The 20,845-nt window shown below is 38.6% G+C and overlaps 1 protein-coding gene across 2 annotated transcripts in view; it reads left to right on the forward strand.

The window, feature by feature from the left end:
* MAGI3 (membrane associated guanylate kinase, WW and PDZ domain containing 3) overlaps positions 1 to 20,845 on the forward strand; it is a 208,003-nt gene that overhangs the window by 130,149 nt on the left and 57,009 nt on the right. For both annotated transcript variants that reach the window (XM_045013203.1, XM_045013204.1), the window contains exons 4-7: positions 2,722 to 2,931; positions 3,818 to 3,992; positions 6,062 to 6,141; positions 11,172 to 11,229. In XM_045013203.1, coding sequence (XP_044869138.1) covers positions 2,722 to 2,931; positions 3,818 to 3,992; positions 6,062 to 6,141; positions 11,172 to 11,229 — 523 coding nt within the window. The remainder of the gene's footprint in view (positions 1 to 2,721; positions 2,932 to 3,817; positions 3,993 to 6,061; positions 6,142 to 11,171; positions 11,230 to 20,845) is intronic.

The raw sequence follows: 20,845 nt of genomic DNA on the forward strand, positions 1-20,845 counted from the left end.
TGTGGCTGGCTCCCATGGGTCCTTTGAGCTATTACATGGTTTCCTTCTCTTCTCCTGTGCACACGCATTGTACTGCCATGGATCTTTCTCTGCACTCTCCCACTTTCTCCAGAGGCCTCTTCCTTGCCTGCTACCCTGTTCTTCTGGGTTTTGTTTTTTTGTTTTTACACTTCAGGCCATCACAGTTAAAGCTTGCTGCCGTGGTTGCTGTTTGAGTCTTCTCTCTCTATTGTACCTCTGTTCATACTAGGGAGCTGGGAATATTCAGCCAGTCTGGGAATCTAAGGATAGGAAGGAAGGAGTAATTGTAGTGCGATTAGACGTGTGCATGCTAGCTTTAATCTAACTAGCGCAGGTAACAATGACAGTGAAAACATGGCAGCACGGATCCCAGCATAGGCCTGCAATCTGAGTATGCCCCACAGTTCCCCAGTGGACTTTTACTGTTCTGAAGCCCATGCCTCCTTGTCTTCATGGCTGTTGTTAGCTGCACTAGCTGGATTAAAGCTAGCACTGGTAGGCCTACCTACTGTTACAATAACACTGATTTGTGGTGTTGACATATCTTAAGTGTCTGTGTGTGAGTGGTTATGGTTAAAAACTATTCTAAACATGGGGCAACAGGAAGCAGTTTACATTTAGAAATATGTTCTAATATTTTGTTAAACTGTAGCTAAATAATCATGTAAAAGCAGCAAAGAATCCTGTGGCACCTTATAGACTAACAGTCGTTTTGCAGCATGAGCTTTCGTGGGTGAATACCCACTTCGTCTTGCATCCGACGAAGTGGGTATTCACCCACAAAAGCTCATGCTGCAAAACGATTGTTAGTCTATAAGGTGCCACAGGATTCTTTGCTGCTTTTACAGATCCAGACTAACACGGCTACCCCTCTGATACTAAATAATCATGAGTTTATTGGGGTCAGACCAGGCTTTTCTCTTTGGGTATGAGTTACTAACGTTATTTTTCCTGTTTCCACCCTGAGCAGGAATCCTCAGTCACTGGCTAGGTCCATTAATACTTTTCAAATCCTAAAGTATTTAACTAGGCATAGAACTAACTAAAGTATAGGAGTGATATGGTTAATATCCTTTTGCTCAAGGACCAGGCAGGCATGGGCTCTGTTCTTGAAGATAAAGGCTACAGTAGCTAAATCAGTGTCTCAGATGTAAACCCTTTTTTATAGAACATCATAACCTGGCTCTTAAGTTTTCTTCTGGATTGAAATTTGGTGTTGAAAGTTTCTAATCAGGAACAACTTATTTAAAATATATAAAATAAAAAATATAAAGTTTTTACAATATATTTAAAACATCCTTGTTTAGGTACCCTTAACTCACATAAATGATTTTTTTCCCCCAAGAAAAATCTGGCATGCATATATAAAAAATATATATGAAAACTAAAGTAAAAATGCTTTTTTATGCATACAAATTTTCCACTAGAAATATCTATTAATATAGATTATGTACATTTCAAGTGATTACTTCAGTGACTAAAGCTTCTTCAAGAGTAAACAGTCTAGAAATTTATGAAACCTTCTCTGTGTAAAAGATGATGAAACTTGTAAAGAACTATTGTGATTTATTGGACATTTTCTTGAGACTTAATTCTTCCCTAATATGAAAAAAATAAATAAATTAAAAGGTATATTACTGTTAAAATAACCAAAAGAAGGAAAATTTTTTGAGCAGCTCTCTAAGCCAAGCTCTTTTGAGTGTGCTGTGGTTTTGCTGCACATACATTATGCACAATTACCTCAGCAACTAGACTTTAACAAGCCAGGCCAACCCAAAGCTTTCACCTTAACTCTCATTTTTAGTTGAAGCCTGAAAGGTATTTGAATATATAGGGGGTTTTATTTAATATTTTATGCAGTCAAAACAAAATCTATCTAACCCAGCAGGAGCCCTGCTAAGCTCTGTGCTCAATTCCCTAATTAAAATCACATGATTAGTTAAGAGGATAAAGCCAGTTATTTAAATTCTGTTTGAGCATTTATTTTATTGGAAAAAAAATGCTGATCCTTTGAACTTGTACAACATATTGGAATAAAAATGTTTTCAGTTTTCTCAGGTATAATTCAGTATTGCATTGATTTATTAATAGCTTTATTATGTAAGAAAATTATAAGGTGAAAACGTAGGATTACAGCTCTAATAAACCATTTTTTTAAAATTGCTTTTCTGCAAATGATATTTTGTGTTTCAGCACAAAATGAATTTACTTTTTAGCTTCAACCTGCCTACTGGCTGCAAATTACTCCAGATTAGTTAATTACTATATGCTGTACATTAGAACAGAAATGATTTTGGTTTTCAAGGTAATCCTCCACTTTACTCCTACCAAGCTCTGCTATAAATCTCATTCTGGAGCATTAGTGAATGCAAGGTAAAACAACAAAGTCAGTCTCTTGATTTGGAAACCTGTGTAGAGCAGCCACTTTGGAATTAAATGCATTATACCCAGATGCACAATGACAGCATTAGCAGAAATACAGTGTAGCTATAAATTCCAGTTTTTGAGCATTCATTGGTTACTGATAATGCTGATGTCTTAAGTAGTGGAGTAAATTACCTTTTCATTCATGTATTTCACAAAACTATGTTACTCTGTGGCAGTAGAATATGTACTGTGGCTTGAGTCATTCCTATGATTGTAGAGATCTTTACCAGATATCACTGCTTCTGTTTTGTACCATTTGTTTCTTAATGCCAGGTAATTTCTATGGTACCCCAAAGCCTCCAGCAGAGCCCAGTCCCTTTCAGCCAGACCCAGTGGATCAAGTTCTTTTTGACAATGATTTTGATGCAGAATCCCAGAGAAAAAGAACCACGTCGGTCAGCAAGATGCAAAGAATGGATAGCTCTCTCCCTGAGGAGGAAGAGGAGGAAGAAAAGGAAGCAGTTAATGGCAGTGGAGGTGCAGGTCAGTTACAAGGGGAGAAATTCCTGACTGCAGTCAAGATTTTAATCAATCAAATTGTTACTGACATTTTCAAATTAACTTGGGTAGGAGCACTGTCACATGATCCAAAGACTAGGTAAAGGAATGTTCAGAGCAAGTGATAATGAAGAACAGCACATTGAGACTGGAACAAGGTGTCCAGTGGGGGTGTTGCAAAGATTAGTCTGAGATCCTATTCTTTTTAACATCTTTATTATCTCAAAAGGGGGACAACCAGCACATTACATTTGCAAATTGTGCTGCATCTAGGCATTTCTTGGAAGTCACCCATTCAAGTACAGATCTGGCCTAGTCCTGTTTACCTTCAGAGCTGAAAGAATCAGAGCGCAGGTGATCTGGCTGCAGTCCATATTAATTTGTCACAAATACAGAATTGTAAAAGTGAGGTTATTGGCAATGGTTTCTAAACTGAAGTGCTTAAATTCACACTATTTAAAACCTGCTGCACTGTTGTTTTCCTCGTATCACTCATCGTGGTTCTTGTACCACAGTTGGGTCTTGATGCACTGAGAGGATGCTGGTGTGGATTCTCTAGTGAGCAGTACAAATGCTATTCTCTTTGATAGGAAATGCAGTAAGTAGTCAACCTAGATGGGTTCCAGTGCTGTTTTTTCAGCCTAGGCTCAAACAAGTATGAGGTTAATGCTGTTTGGCAAGGGAAGAACAGAACTCAGTGTGTTCACTTCAGTTTTTTAAAGTTCACAGCAGAAAAAAATGCAGTAGAAAAATACAGATAAAATACAGTGGTGTTTGACATTCTCTTGTTGTGAGAGCAAAAGGGGTGGTTCTTTGTGAGCAAAGCGGCATAAAAATCTTAACTGTAACCCTTTGCTTTTAACAACTTCAGAAAACAGAGAGAGACATTCAGATTCTTCTGACTGGATGAAGCCTGTTCCTAGTTACAACCAGACAAGCAGCTCCATGGATTTCAGAAATTACTTGTCAAGGGATGAGAGCCTAGAGCCTCTACCCAAGAACTGGGAGATGGCCTACACAGACACAGGCATGGTCTACTTCATAGAGTGAGTAGAAGTTTGTATCTTTATAGATTTAATGTACCTTCCCGAGATGCATGAGCTCTAAGAATCTCTAGTCACAGTCTCTATAGAGATTTCTGCTTATTTGTATATATCTTCCTCCCTACCCACTTTTTATTGCTGAGGTCTATGCATGAAAATATAATCGTCTGGCTTTGAAGTCGCAGTCTGTTCTCACTCCATGATCTTCACTAAATGTCAACAGTTTTGTGTGTTTGATTTCACAGTGGTTCCTGTGAAGATTATATTAATGTCACTTAGAGAGGACAGTGATGTTGATCTGAGGAATAAGCTGCAGGAATTTTATTTTCATATATATCTATATCTATCATAGTATCCCTACTTGGTGTTGCCAGCATTTTCATCCAAGTAGCTTTTCCTTTCTGTCCATCTTCATAGATGGATACTTGCACAGGTATCTTAGCTACCGTATATAGGGACTTCAGTATAGTGTTTATTTTCATGGGGAAAATGCAGATGGGGAAAGAATCCATGTAAATACTATTAGTATGATAGTGTTTTGTGTATCTAAATAAATTAGGTGTGAAAGCACAGTGGTTCCAGCTTCAAAGTCAGTTAATTTGTCTATGATGCAGCTCAGGTTCTGTGTTGCTAGCTGGATAAGGGTCTAATTTTATGTGTACTTTTACTCTGCAAAATTTCATTGTAATCCATGGGATTTCCCTTATTCTCTCTGCTCTGCCTGCGATCTCTGGTATGAAATGGAATGTGAAAAGCAGCTATTAGAATGTGTAATAGTCTGTTTCATGAATTTGAAAGCATCAGACTACACTGATGGCTAAGCATAGGCAGAAGTTAAGGGTTTTTTCCTCCAAGGTGAAAAATATCAGATATCCTCAAAATGATTTTTTGTAGTTGCTTCAATGGTAAATGTATGGAAGGCTTTGTCATACTTTGTACACAGAAAAAAAATATTGGATGGAGAAGAACTTTATGCTGAGACTGTGCCGCCTAATGCAGATTTATAGGACAGAGTTAGAAATCCCTGAATAAATGGGTTTATAATCACAGCATCAATAGACCTGAGACAAAACATGCTTTCTGGATAACTCTGCTTACTTATGTTACTGTGTTATCTCAGAGTTAACATGTACCATGTGTTCCTGCAGTGCAATGATAAGTACTACTTGTCATGGAAGAGCAAAATCACTAATCTTGCAAACTCACTGGCAATTTCTTATGTGCTTTGGTTCAGAGTGGTAGCAGCCTTTAAATCTACATTCATATTGTGACTTTTTAAAATATTGGATTTCTGGAATACTTATGTTCTATTAACTTTTTAACAGCTATAAGATGCTCTTTTAGGTCTTATCAGTTTTTCTCCATTACTTTTCCCATGACTCTTTGCATGATCAACCTATTTTAGAGGTGGTGTCTGACACCTTATTAAAGTGCACAAAACTTTTCCTATCTATTCCCCATAATTAAAATTTTAAAACCAGGTAAAGAAAAAGTTTGTATTTTTGGGTCTGTTCTGATGAGAACCAAAAGAGACAGGTGTATTCAGTGTGCTCTTATTTCATTGGTTCTGTTCTCTACTTACAAATACATCTACACAGTTCTGCAGAGCTCTTGAATTCAGCTCCATGCACAAGTTGCATTGACTATTGAGATATCCAATATTTTTTGACAGATGAAACCTAGGCTTACCTCACTCCCAACAAACCTGCTACTTTTAGAGTGAAACTGTGTAGACTGTGGCTGTGAACATGTACCTTTGAAATATTTTTGACTGCTAAGAAACGTTTTCACCGCTGTAACCTCCCATGTCACAGTGGTACAGAAGAGCCTCGAGTATGTTGTTAGTTATTATATTTAAGTGGTACCTTTCCTTGGTCGCATTTTTGATGTGACAGAGGTGAGAACAGCAGGTATGCTGACCGAGAGGCAAAGATTTGCATGTGGAAGGAAATTTATGAAGAGAAGTCCAAAGTATAATAGGTTAAATCCCTTCCTTGGGAGTCTTTTTCGTCTTTCTCCCTTTATCTCCTGCTGTTTTTCTGCGCCTGATTGGGTTGTCCTATATTCCGCAGTCACAACACCAAGACAACCACTTGGCTTGATCCTCGACTCTGTAAGAAAGCCAAAGCTCCTGAAGACTGTGAGGATGGAGGTGAGATGTTCAGAATGTCTGTCTGCTATATGTAATGCATGTTTGGATGTTGTTTTTCCTACTTGAAAACCAGACTCAAATGGTGTCCAATTAGCATGTTATCAGTAGAGTTTATGAAGGCACGAAGTATTGCTCTGGTAATTGTTTCAAAGACTTCATTTCTTCTTTGCCATTTGGGACTAACTAGACAGATCAATTGTACACCTTTACCCAGATATAACGCTGTCCTTGGGAGCCAAAAAATCTTACCGTATTATAGGTGAAACTGTGTTATATCGAACTTGCTTTGATCCGCCGAAGTGCGCGGCCCTGCCGCCCTGGAGCACTGCTTTACCACGTTATATCCGAATTCGTGTTCTATCAGGTCGCGTTATATTGGGGTAGAGGGTGTACCTCCAAATGCAACCTGGAATAGGAGTTTACTTATGCTCTTGCTCCAAGGTCAAGTTAATCTGAAACCAAATAGAATTCCTAATAAATCGGATGTATTTGCTTGTTTACTAACCAAAACTAATCCCGTGGAACTGGCTATCTAGTTACTCTGATTTGGTTCATGAAGGGACTTTCTGTGGGATTTGGTAGTAATGAATCCTTAAAAACTTAGGAAAGTCTTTTCCTTATGCATATTACATATTTTATATCAAGTTCATCTTCAGGGAGATCTGGGACGTTCCTAAGAATGTCCTCTGCACTGATGAGAGAATTAAGTCATTCGGGGGTCTTCAGATAATGCTGTTTGTGACTGTCTGATGTCCCATATGGAGTCATTTCCAGGGTTCTTTACAATTCGATAAGCTCTATCACTGCCAAGACAGAAGTTTCTGCCTGAAGTTTATAATTTTTATTCTTTCTACCATCATACCCTAATGGTTTCAGACTGGAGTTAAGTGCCTGTGGCTTAGCAGCAGCAGTAGGATGAGAGTGGCTTCAGTATATTTTCACTGGAACAATGGAGTTTAAGTGAATTGTGGATACACACGAATTCTGGAGAGCAGAATGACACATTACTTGGTTCTAAATTTGCTGTAACCACTAAGGGGAAAGACCTGGGCAGCTTTGTAGACAGCTCAATGAGCACCATTGTTCAAATGTGCAAGGGAAAAGCCCACAAATACTAGAATGCATAGATGATGGGCTACAATGTAATACTAAAAGTACAGCCTTGTCACTTTATATCAGTGGTACACTCTCACCTGAAATACTCCTCAGTTTCCGGTTGAGAGAAAGAAGTGAAATTTTGATAGAATAATGGAAAAGCTTTTGAGGACAATGTGGAAAAAAATTGGGGATACAATAAGTGTACAAAATAACAAACAGTAAATAAAAGGTAAATCAGGTGCTCCCTTTTACCCACTGTCATAATACAAGAACAAGGGTATGTTGAGTTAAATTTAAGGTGGCAGATTTAAAACTAATAAAGGTAAATACAGTGTATAATTAAGCCATGAAAAACTCATTGCCACAAGAGATTATTGGGGCCAAAATCTTGATAAAATTTTTTACAAGGATTGGACATTTGTATGAATGAGAAGATAGAATTTTTTTTTTAGAAGGGATATAAATACTCATGCTTTAAAGCATAAGCAACCCCTAACTGAGTTTAGGAATAAACTTCATTGTCTAGTAAGAGATTTCTGTACTATCCTCTGAAGCTTCTGGTATTAGTCGTTGTTGGAGACAGGATACTGGACTATGAGGACTGCTAAGATAAATGGTAGTCCCAAAGTGAAGGGATGGAAAAGCCTTTGGACTTCATATGAATTGACCCTTAATTGGGCCAGGTGCAGGAGGTGCAAACCAAGCTACAAGGCTTGGGAGTGAAGCTGCACAATAATAGGTGGCTTTACTGTAGGAGTATTTTAAAATCTCTGAAGCAGTTGCACGTTTTAAGCGTCAGTGTCTTATTTCCATTTAGGGGACAGCCCTAAAATATAAATAGTTTATAATCAAGATAGGCATCTGTATTAGCAAATTTGAAAATAATTAGCCTCTCTTTAGATGCTAGAAAATACGATAAGATTTTTAAAGAAATCCTTACACTCTTCTCTCCTGTCCCTCTGGCATCTCCACCCTGTCTAAATTAATTTGACTTAAACATTTCCCTGTTGTCCGGTTTCACATGGATAATTTTTCAACAGAAGTGCAAGTGCCTGATATGTGGAAGTGCCCTGGAGAATTCATTTTGCCTAAGCTGTCTCATGTCTCCCTATGATGGCAGAGCTTAAACCTTCACTAAATAAAGCTTAAAGTGGGCTGAACACTGACAGAATTTTACTGCTTCATAAAATGACAGACATGTTTGAGAATCATAATCTAAGCAGGGTTCCATGGTTAAAGTGCTTGTCAATCATGCTTTTTCTTCAAGTGAAATCCTATCAGTTAAATAGAGAAGAGGTAAAAGCCAAGATGCAGTACCAAACTAGCTACCTAATTTTGTTAGTAATGACCCATTGCTGTTGGGACTGCGTTGTTGAAATAATTGGCTAGCAACTGGGTGCTTTAGTTCCACGGAAGGATGCCTTGTTGTTCTGCAGTTGCTGTTAGGGAAAGGAGGAGTCAGAGATTTTTGTTCTGTGTGTGGCAACGCTTGGACTCAGCCTGTTCCCCAGTAATACAGAATTTCCATAGCTAATGATTCTCAAACAAGAACACTCTAATCCTGACCCCTATGTGTATCATCATCTGTAGCATTCCCATTGATCATCGCTGCCATGCTCAGTCAAAGAGAGTGAATTTGTCTATGAAATAATGTTGGTCTAGCCCAGGGGTGGGCAAACTATGGCCCAGGGACTGCATCCGGCCCTTCAGACGTTTTAATCCATCCCTCAAGCTCCCGCCAGGAAGCAGAGTCCAGGGCTTGCCCTGCTCTGGTGCTCCAGCCGGGGAATGGGGTTGGGGGCTTGTCCACCCCTGGTCTAGCCCATTCAGGGCTTTAAAGAGAGAGGCTAGTACCAAACTGTATCAGCATTCAGACCATAGTTGTCACTAGCAATATCTTGAACTAACTTCCTTCCGTCCAGATTCCCATTTCCTTGAGAGTACAGTAGCAGGGATACAGCATTGTTTCCATTTTAATATGGAACCCTTAATTACTTGGTAGTATAATTTTTATACTAAATCTAAGAAACTTCTAGTCTTACTTTTCAGTTCTCTTGCACCCCAACTGGCTTTTTAAAAATAATGCATATTCACTATCTTCTCTAATATGGGACAATGCAGGGAACTAACGGGCTGGCTGGCAGTAGGTAACTAAGGGTGGCCCTCTTTCATAATTTATGATTGTTTGGGGAGAGTGTAGGAACTGACTTACATTCGTTTCTATTCACCTCTTGCATCAAGACTTCACATTGTGAATCCCATCTGTGAGAATGTTGGTGGTAATCAGCCTACAGGCAAATCCTGCAGACACTTGCAAGGCAGTGGTGCAGTGTAGCCAGCCAATAACATAAAAATGTACAGAGAAGCAGTCTCTGCAGCAAACATCTCCCAAGTTACAAGAGTCAATAGGCGCTGAGATGAGACTGAAAACAGCCTTTTGTTCCCCTAAATCTATTCATAATGAAGCCAGCTTGAGCCACTGCCTCATACTGCTGCTTTATTAAACATATGTGAAGCCACCACTGGGAGAGGATGGGATAAAAAAAGACATTTTAAAGAGAGAGATGCAGGACATCCTAATGAACAGCACTTAAACAAATAGTCCCACTGGGGCATTTGTCAAGTTCTGCTGAGCTGTACTGATGTTCATAATTGGTAACATGCTGCCACATGCTAAGAAAATTCCTGTTACCTTCAAGCCTGGGGCAGCCACAAGCAAAATAATTACACAGAAATCTTACCCTTCAAAACAATCCAGACATCTGAAAGAAAAATAAAAGGCAATTTGTGTTCCAAATGGAACAATATTTCCATTTTGTCTTAATTTTCACACCAAGCTCCTTTCTAACAGCGTTTCCATATTTACATTTCTATCATCAAATTAGAGTAGCAAAGCTATAGCAATCAGGCCTCTGTGGTGACAGCTCATTACATTCAACCAGTAATGCTCTGATTCTAGCAGCCATCCTACAAGAATTTTGAATTTAGTTCAGAAACAAGGGAGCTTTCTGATTTTTATGCTGTTTCAATATGAATGTTTATTTTGTAAGGATTTAATTTCATTTTACACACAATTTTCAGAATATGGGATCATTAGTTTCCCTCTAGATTTGTTACTCTGGAGACTTGAATTCAAATCATAACAAACACAAATGGAAATGAGTTTGGGGATGATATCTTTTTAGTCCTCATTTGTCCTTGTCACCACTGTACTGCCTCTTTGATTCTGATTCAGGAGCCGAGATGTAAAGTAGCAAGTGATGTAGGTCAGGATTGCAGTGCATTGGGAAAGCAAGGTGGGGATTCTGGCTTGAATTGCATTGGTGTTAAGGGGATGTGTATGTAAAATTGGAATAACAAGGGGGTTGCAGGTCAGAATTTAGGCCCCTTGGCAGAGGTTTCCGGAAGCACCACATGACTGGAATAGCATGGCCCTACAATTCAGGGCTGAGATGGATTGAAAATACTTCTTTGGGAAAAGCTTCAATATCTCCTTTCCATTCTATGGGTCAGCCATAGACAGTGCTATCCTATAGTTACAGATTGGGGAGTTAAAAACAAAATTACACAAATGAAACTTGTTGTTTATAATTAATAGGCGTAGTCTAATAAAATGAGACCTTTGTCTTCCTCTTCCTCCTTTAGTTACTTAAGATATTTCTGTGCTTCACTTTGAAGCTTGTTAAAACTTAATTTTTTTGTTTAAAATGCAAGTCCCCTTCTCCAATGGACCAGCGAGTACAAGGAGGCCCATTTTCCCTCTGGGAAATGCAAGCACTCAATTCATGGGAATATATAAATTGCTTTCATATTTCCAATACAGTCAGTCCATAATCTCTCCACTCTTTTTTTTTTCTACATGAACTTTGACATTTTCAAATACTTTTGCATTATAGTACAGAATTTTGTTCATTCTTCTGTTCTAATTACAGAACTTCCTTATGGCTGGGAGAAAATAGAAGACCCTCAATATGGAACATACTATGTCGAGTAAGTGTTTACACCAATTATTCACTTCATGTGGACATCAGATATGGTAGAGAACAATGAAACAGTTGATATGTAATAAATGCAAATTGTAATGCAGCTAATTTAATGACTGTGTATCCAGTGTAAATTAAGGGCCAGTTCTGGTGGCCGTAACTGAATTGTGCACTATTCCTATGAGTTAATATGTAAGATGATGATGTATGTAGCTTTCCTTCACACGAATTGAGATACATCCATCTATCATCTGGAGGGGAGGAATCAAGTAGTAACCACTTCCCTGGGCTGGAAACCAGAGAGCAGCAAGTAAGCAGTAGGATTCACTTTGCTGCTCTGCCTCACAAATGTCCATGTGATTTTTCTTGTATAACTAAGAATTATGGGAGTTTGTTACAACAGTAAGTTTATCTGGCATTAATGATTTTGCCCAAGTGGTTGAATCTCTTTCTTAATATCCTTATTGTAATAACTGAAGATGCTGAATGTTGTATGTTTAAAGAGATCAGAGCATGTCTCTGTTCTGAAATACCTTTAAAATAGAAAAGCAGCAAAGAGTCCTGTGGCACCTTATAGACTAACAAGTTTTGGAGCATGAGCTTTCGTGGGTGAATACCCACTTCGTCGGATGCATGTAGTGGAAATTTCCAGGGGCAGGTGTGTGTGTGTGTATGTGTATATATGCATGCAAGCAAGAAGTAGGCTGGAGATAACGAGGTTAGTTCAATCAAGGAGGATGAGGCCCTCTTCTAGCAGTTGAGGTGTGAAAAACAAGGGAGGAGAAACTGGTTTTGTAGTTGGCGAAAACTTCTGTTAGTCTGTAAGGTGCCACAGGACACTCTGCTGCTTTTACAGATCCAAGACTAACACGGCTACCCCTCTGATGCTTTAAAATGGAGCCTCTCGATTAAAACACGTGATATTCACAAACCAGCAGGAAATTGCTTTCCCCTCCATCCTTGGGCTCCAAGGCAGCACCATGTAGCAGAAAATCCCTAACTTACTGTGACTGGGCTTGCTTATTCTTCTTCAACTCAGGCTGAATGAAAACCACCTTCAATCATCGAGAGAAATTAGCAGAGAATTGAAAATATTAGCATTTGTTTGAAAAATGTTAGTGAGATCTCTGCAGAGCCAGCACTGTTGTTTTAATATTGTCCAGGCCAATAAATATTTTGATACTTCAGCTCTGCTTTCATATTTCAGTGTTTAGCAACAAAGGCAACAAATACCGTGGATATATGGAAGCAGCATCCATTTCATGTCAGGAGAAGAAATAAATTTGCTTTGCTAAGCAGTTCTCTTATTGCCCAATATTATGGTCTACAGCGGCTCTTTCAAAATGTGCAAAGTTGTGTTAAAATAGATAATATGCTTATTATTCAGAGTTCATCCTATCACTTCAAAGGCAGCCTCAAAAGTCAAGGCTGAATTGTATAGTTGTTGAGTTTCCGTTTTGAGTATTGAAAAATTAGTAGTTGGAGTATGCTTCAAAGGGTTAATCTTTGAGCTCCTCATAAGAAGATGGTTGGTTCTGCCCCTGAACAGGAAACTGGCATTGTCCTGAATAACTAGTTACCAAGATATTTGAATATTTTTAACCAGGTTTTTTTTCCTGCTGTTAGTTGAAATTCCTTTGGTTCTGATAATCTGATTTTTCATCATAATTGTTTTTTAATTTTTCTCTGTTTAGATAATGAAAATAGGCTACTCATTTTCACTTTCTTTGCTCTCATGAATTAGCACAATGCTGTTGTGTTTGAGTTGCCCATACTACAGGGGAACAACCTATTAAGATTAGGCTTTGTATAATTTTTAAATTAAACTTTAAATTTTAGTTCTCAGTTGCAATTACCCTTTGAGAGAGAGGAGCAGAATATACAGATTTCTGTAATTTAATGGCTGCGGTGCTGACACTTAAATATATCTATATTATAATAATATAAACATTAGAATTTGGACAGTCACAAAAATTTTTTTTCAACATTGACCTGTCCTTTTATATTTACCCTTTTGCTGAAATGAAGCAATGTGAACTTGCACATTGCAACATTCTTTGATACAGTATGGTAATCATTATTAGGGATCTGACAATTTTTGGCAACTTAATCAAGGAGAATTTTGCTGTGCTAAGGCGGTATCTCAAAGTTTGGGGTTTTCTTGGGTTTGAACTTTTTATTAATGTAAAGTTACAATAAAGTGTTAACATATTACTTTGTACATTACTTATTCAGGATCAGGTTAATATTCACAGAACCTGACTAAAGGAGCTGCCTGGGGAGCCCTCCTCCGTTCAGAAATTTGGTCACCCATCTTCTTTTTGGCACTTCTCTCGTGTACATACTTGGTGTGAAAGCTTTTCCATTACAAGGGCAGTCCACATGTTACTATACCAGAATTCCATAGAAGTCACATTTTTCAAATATGCAATATAAAGTTTTGCTGCTAACAATAAAAAGGAATTAATTTGTCTTTCTGTTTAAAAAGTAGGTCCTTTATGGGAGCATTACGTGAGCAGGTCAGGGGATCTCTGGGAAGCTGGCCTTTTTCTTATAAGGTTAATCTCTTTAATAATTTCCTCGGCAAACCATTGAATTTCTGGACAAAACCACCACATATGCAAGTATGTTCCCCTATCCCTGCAACCGTGCCTCCCTAGTAGCAAAAATACAGTGAATCCTAACTGGAGTCAAATACCAACTATACAGTAATTTGTAAAAGTTTTCTTTGTGAGCTACACAAATTGAAAATATATATCCACTTTCCCATATAGAGACCCATTCATCTAGATCAATTTTTGTCCAGATCTCTCTCCTATCTTTTCATCTGGGTTGTTTTCCTGTCAACATCTTTTTCAATCAAAATTGAATACATCTTAGAAATTAAACCCTTTGTTCCAGCTTGCACCTGGGTCAACTCCTCAGATGTGTTTAAAGATCTAGATAGAACCGTCTTGTATCCAGATTTCACAATAAGGTATTTTGACTTATAAATACTGATACAGGATCTTTCTATTTACTTTATTACATATCTCTTGGTATGATATTAAATCAGGACCCTGGAACAGCAGTCCAAATTGAGGAATATCAGCTCTTACCCAGAATGAATCATCACTTTGATATTTCCTAGAAATACATTTGTGATTATTAACGAAAATAGCTAAGGGAGAGGGCTTGGCGACAGGAATTTTAAAAGCTACGGTGGGCTGGATGAATGGGTGGCTTTTATTTTTGGTGATCTAAATTTCTTTTGAACCCAACAATTACTATAAATACACCTCTATCCCGATACAACGCTGTCCTTGGGAGCCAAAAAAATCGTACTGCGTTATAGGTGAAACCGCGTTATATCGAACTTGCTTTGATCCGCCGGAGTGCACAGCCCCCCCCCCCCCGAGTGCTGCTTTACCGCGTTATATCCGAATTTGTGTTATATCAGGTCGCGTTATATCGGGATAGTGGTGTAATTGTATTTGGGCTACAGTCTTCTTTGAGCTTTACCCAGTGTTTGGATGGTCTGTTAACCCTGTTGATCATATCTTTTAATTGCGGTGCATAATAATAAGAAGCCAAATTAGGGAATGCTCGTCCACCCGACTTCATAGACTTGCACAGAACTTTAGAACTCACCCTTTGACTTTTATGATTCCCATGTGAATTTTAATAGTGCATCTTGATCTGTTTTTAATGTCATGTTGGGGATACCAGAAGGGGGATGCACTGAAACAAAAATAGTAACTTGGGGAGGACATTGATCTTTTCTGAGGCTACACTATCTAGCCAAGAAATTTCGTACTTGTTCCATTTCTCCAAATCTTTTACTTTATGCCACAGTGGAAGGTAATTTTCTTTAAAAAGATGTTTGTTTCTCCACAATATTTATTCCTAAATATTTTAAAGATTCCTTTACCTATTTAAATGTATGTAGGTGACAACAGTTTGTTTTGACCCTTTGGGAATATTAATTTCTAAAATTCCAGATTTATCATAGTTTTTGATGCCTGATACCAGCTCAAATTCCAACATCAATTGTTCTATAATTTTTAATTATGCTTCTGGATCCTGCAAATATAATAGGATATTGTCAGCATATAACACCACTTTCTGTTCTAAACTTGAAGACATTTTGATGCCTTTAACCAAGGGGCTGTTTCCCTCATATATTGCAAATGACTCCATTGCCAGAATAAACAACGGAGGGGCAGCCCTGTCTTGTACCCCTAGACAAATTAAAAGGAGGGGATTGAAGTATACAGGCCAATATATGAGTATAAAACTGGTTTCCAAAACCAAACCTTAACAAAATCTGTCTGAGGTTCTCCCACTGCAAAAGTTGATCGTTTCTCCACATCCAACAAAAGCAGTGCATAAGAATAATTGCTAAAATTAACACTATAGATGAAATTCAGAGTTTTTCTGACATTACCAGATAGATGCCTGCCAGCAATGAACCCACCCAGGGTGAACACGTTTGGGCAAGATGACTCTCAGTCTGCTTGCTAGCACCTTGGCATAAACTTTAACATTTGGCCTATCAGTTTTATTGTCCTTTTTCATAATATTTTTTTTGGGGGGAGGGATAGCTCAGTGGTTTGAGCATTGGCCTGCTAAACCTTGAGTTGTGAGTTCAATCCTTGAGGGGGCTACTTAGGGATCTGGGGCAAAATCAATACTTGGTCCTGCTAGTGAAGGCAGGCAACTGGACTCGACCTTTCAGGGTCCCTTCCAGCTCTATGAGATAAGTATATCTCCATATATTATATTTATTATTATAAGCTTGTCCTTGATTGGGAGCATATTCGTTGGTTACGGTGAGAAGTTTACCTTTCAAGGACCCCTTAATTAAAATATAACTGCCCTCTGTATATATGAGTTGTACTGCAACAATAAAAGGGAAGTGTTTAGCCAAGTGTTGCCAACCCTCTTCTACTAGATTGCCCTGGAGAGACACATGGTAGCTATGTCCAAGCAGTATTCAATTATTTATCATTTTTCTTCAAGTGAGCTTCCACCAAATAGATTATACTAGGAAAATCCTCTTTCAGTGAGCAGAATACCCTTTTCCTTGTGTTGGATTGTTCAGCCCCTTAGTGTTAATAGTCATCAAGTCTGCTCTCGCCTGGTGTGTTACCCTTTGCTAAAATCAGTGACGTGTGCAAACCCCCCCCCCCCCCAAATCCAGATACCAGGTCTCTCTTACATATGCACCTCTTCTTTAGATAGGACATTTTAAAAAGAGTTCATATTAGACACACCAGTAATTTTAAAACTCACACATACGTTGCTTTGTCTTTTTTAAAACATGTATTGTGGTACCATGATCCTGAATCTGACTTGCTGTAAATTTTTTAATTGAGCCCTGTTTTTATTAATATAATGTTTTCTATTAAGACGCATAACAATATTTAATATCTGTTTTTGTTCTCTTATCCCGTTTCCCTCCCTCCCTCCCTCCCTATGCATTCCCCCATGGCCATCTGGTCCCTTGTAGCTGTGGAAGCCTGGCCTTTGGTTAATTCTTCTATCAGCATATTAGTTCTGTGCTGGGGTGTGTGGGGAAGTGTCGTGTGTGTGTGTGTGTGTGTGTGTGTGTGTGTGTAAGAACCAAGCCTTATCTAATCTGATCAAACATCTTTATAACACTAGGTATTATGAGATTATTATACCATCAATGAGTTCACATATTCTTAAAATTTTCCACTGTAGCTGACCCTTCTCCAATCAATATAAATTTTAAAATGTTTGTGATAACTCTAAAGTCAAACTTACTTCATTGGGATGATCTGAGTCTCCTATTTCATTATTAACTTTTGTTATAAACTAATATAAATCACAATAGTAAATTAACTATATTATACTCCGTAATCATGCTGTATCCACATTAGCTATCCTGAGTGCTACCCAACCCATCTTCCATTCCATAGATTCCTTTTTTCATTATAACCACATGGATAGAATATCCATTTATTCATTTTGTTCTTCTGGATCTAGACGGTTTATTCTGATTTCACAGTCTGTCCTTTTGTCTTGACAATGTATCTTTTTGAGCTGTTGAGGTTCTCTTTGATCTCACTGATTCCCGGTGATTTCTGGGAAAGCCTTTGACCCCATTCAGATTGTTCTGGAATTGATTTACCCATTCCCATTTTTGTAAGTATCTGTTCCCCTTTTTTTTGGATCTGAGTTAGACGCATAGGTCCTTCCATTTAAAGAACAGTCTAAATGGGAACCCTGATTTGTATTTTATATTGTTCTATCCAAGAAGTGTGGTCATCTGGTATAGTTCTCTTTGATTTCTAAAGGTTGAGGTTACCAGATATGGGAAAATTTGCATGGGTTGGTTAAGAATCATCAGTGGGTCAGCTCTCTCCCTCATTGCCCTGAGAAATTTATCCTTGTCTTGGTAGTGGTATAGACAGGACAATCACATCTTTTAGTCTGGAGCTTGCTGGGGGCCTGGGGAAAAGGGATCTGTGAGCCCTCCCAATGTGAATGCAACAAATATTGCCCAGTTTTGATATGTCATGGGAAATATTGTCCGTATGTCCAACAGATTTTTTTCCTTCAGTCTCCTCTGGAATATATTTAATCCTTAAGTAATTCTTGTATTCTCTGTTTTCCATGACCTCCAGCTTTAATTCTATTTTTTCCTCTTTGTTCAGTTGTTTCAGTTAGATTAATAATGCTGTCCACTTGGTCATTTAATCCTGCTTCCACAGCTAATATTTTCCCATTAATTTCATTTTTGTATCTTTATTGTAAGCCTGGAACTCTTCCCTCCTCTCCTTATTCATCTTTTTGATTTCTTACAGCAGGTCCTTCCAGTCAGCCTCAGTGACTGGTGCTTCTCCACCTGCCTCCATTAATTTGTTTGTTGGCAGAAAAGTTGCTCTCTTGTTTTGGGATGGGGAGGGGAAAAGATCTTTGTATTGGAGGATTTCTTTCTTTTCCCAGACATCTAGATTTTGTCTTTTTTCTCCTTGCCTGTTGTCTCTTTCAAGATGACTGCTACCACACTCCCTCTGTTTGTCTGAGCTTTCCAAAATGGCCACTGCTATATTTTCTCCCCCAGCCAAAAAAGTATAATTTTATTTTATTTCTTTAAATCTTGTTGCGCTCACCCACTCTCTGTACAGGATGATAAGGATCCAGTTCAACATCTCCAAGCTCAGAGTCATTTTAGTATGTTCTTTAGGCTGATTGCCCTGGATTCTGTTGCTGTGTTTTCTCTCCCAGAGCCTGGGATCTGCCAGCTTTCTTCAGCCTTCTTTTATTTTTCCTTTTCAAAACTGGCTCCACGGGTGTGGTGATTCATATTTGAAGCACAGAACGGTGGCTTCACGTTGGCTTGGATATTTTTATCTTCTTAAATTGTTTGCATTTATTCCCCCTTTCTTGCAGAGAGCTGGATTAACCCAGCAACCCCGTATTCTTCCCCTCAGTTTTGTTTCTCGAGGCTGCAGCTTTGGAGGACTGACTGGAACTGTGATGCTTTGCATTATGTAACTTTCTCTTCTGTGTCCTTCCGTTAGAACACAACTGGTTAACTGCTTCCTGCATACGTGACATAATGTGGAATTTATGGCAAATGAAATAAATGTTTTCCCAGTACAAAGCTGGTAAAAAACAGACTTCAACAGATTTTGCTGTGGATGCTGAATTTTTCTTCCCATCCCACACCACGTTTGATTTAGCAGGAGGTCCAGTTGTTCTCATTGTCTGGTGTGTGTTCTTTTTGAAGACCCATCAAAAATTATTTGTGCTTAGATTTCAGAACCAAACACAAATTAAATTTAAACTTGAAGCTTGCAGTGAGTGCATGGGAGGCATCAATTGGTGTCGGGTGTTGATTCCAAGGGAACAGAGAAGAGAAGCTTGTTCTGTTGGACTGCTGATGTGAGCTGCTCCTACAGCCAGCTATATTCACAGTCACAACAGGAGGCAGTAGGGAGATGGGTGATATTCCTTGCATATGCAGCAGCACAGTGGAGGGGTAGATCTGGGGTCCTGCAGCTTGCCCCACCTGCACTGAGCCTCTCCTCTGCCATACCCTCCTGAATTAGTCTGGTGCACCCCAGGTTGGGGGAACACTACATTAGGCTCTCTTAAGAGATTACCAATATGGCTGCCAATTATTGCCACTTGTGATGGGAACGTTCGCCAGTGTGGCGCTGCACAAAACGTGCATACAAGTCACAGCACACAGCAAGCCTGGTATGGCAGTGACTTATAGTCACTGTAACTTTGTCCGTATTCCAACCAGTGTATCCAAAGGGAAAGGGCTTGTTCCTTAGCGCAAATCCCTGGGATATTCAGTCCTAACCAAAATGTAACATACTAGCGCAAGTTGCAACAGTTCCTACAGTGCTCTAAGTGCTCTACCCCAATGGAAAAAGTCACAAAAATGCTCAGTGATCTTTAACAGCAAAGAACTGTGGTGATGTAAGAAATTTCCTAGGGCAGGCATGCTTTACGGTTGAGTAATTTATTAGATTTTCAAAATGCAGGCTGTACTCAGGGTACAGATGAGCAGAGTTGGGTGCACTGTGGAGACTGTGGTTTGATTCCCAGACTGTTGAAGTTTGCATCACCAGCACAGTAATTTGCAGTGAGTTGACTGATGGAGGTAAAGGTCTGCTACTTGAATGATTGCTCCACAGAGCTGTTTCTTGTTAAACCAGATGGCTTCATTATTGTTACTGATAGTGACACCCACCAATGGCTTTAGTGGTTTTGATATGTGAAGGAGCATGGATGAAAATCTAAAATTGAGAATAAACAATTTTGATAGAAAATTTGGAGCAAAACTTGGTAGTACAGATTTCTGGTCCTTCTTAATAATACAATGATTTGTATAAAATTCTAGTTGCTGGAAGCCCACAACCTTCCTACTTCAGAGTTTTGTAGATTCATAGAACATGTTCATGAGCCATAATATTCCAAATCCCTGAGGCAGAAGCATTTGCTTCAGTAATTCTGTATGGGTCAGCAGTTCTGTTTTCTGGAATGAGTTAAAAGTAATCTTTTGGCATGTTCATATGTTTTTCAATGAAAAGCTAATAGGCGTTTATTTAGGACAGTGAATTCATTCAAATATGCTGTAGAAGAGATACTGCTTTACTCTTAGAAAGATTCCTTATTCAGGAGATACTCATATCTGTTACATATTTTATTGTGTGCTTAATCCTAATTTATGAAGACAATGCTGTTTACAGTGTTATTTATCATGTGAAGGAATAATTTAAGGCTCTGTGTTTTGGAGGAAGCTGAAGTATTAGGTTGCTTTGCTTGGATAATAAATCCTTGTTGATCACTTCTCCTATGCATACTTGACATAACTGCTTTTGCCTCTTCTGGCATGATAGAGAGCCTCCAGAGAATTAAGTAAAAATTCAGTGACTGCCTGTTAAACAAGAGACTAGAGGAGGGACATTTTGCACCTGAGAACCTTGCTACAAGAGACAACCCAGGGCAAAACTTCAGAGTTTACTTCAGAGTTCATATTTTATAAGCAGAAATATTCAACCTGCTATGGAAAAAATAGCTGAGCAAAAATTAGGATTATAAGGATTTAGTCAAAAATGATTCTTGAGGAAAAACCTAAAATTCAATTTTTCCTCTGC

The sequence above is a fragment of the Mauremys mutica genome, chromosome 4 (assembly GCF_020497125.1).
Source record: "Mauremys mutica isolate MM-2020 ecotype Southern chromosome 4, ASM2049712v1, whole genome shotgun sequence".
NCBI lineage: Eukaryota > Metazoa > Chordata > Testudines > Geoemydidae > Mauremys > Mauremys mutica.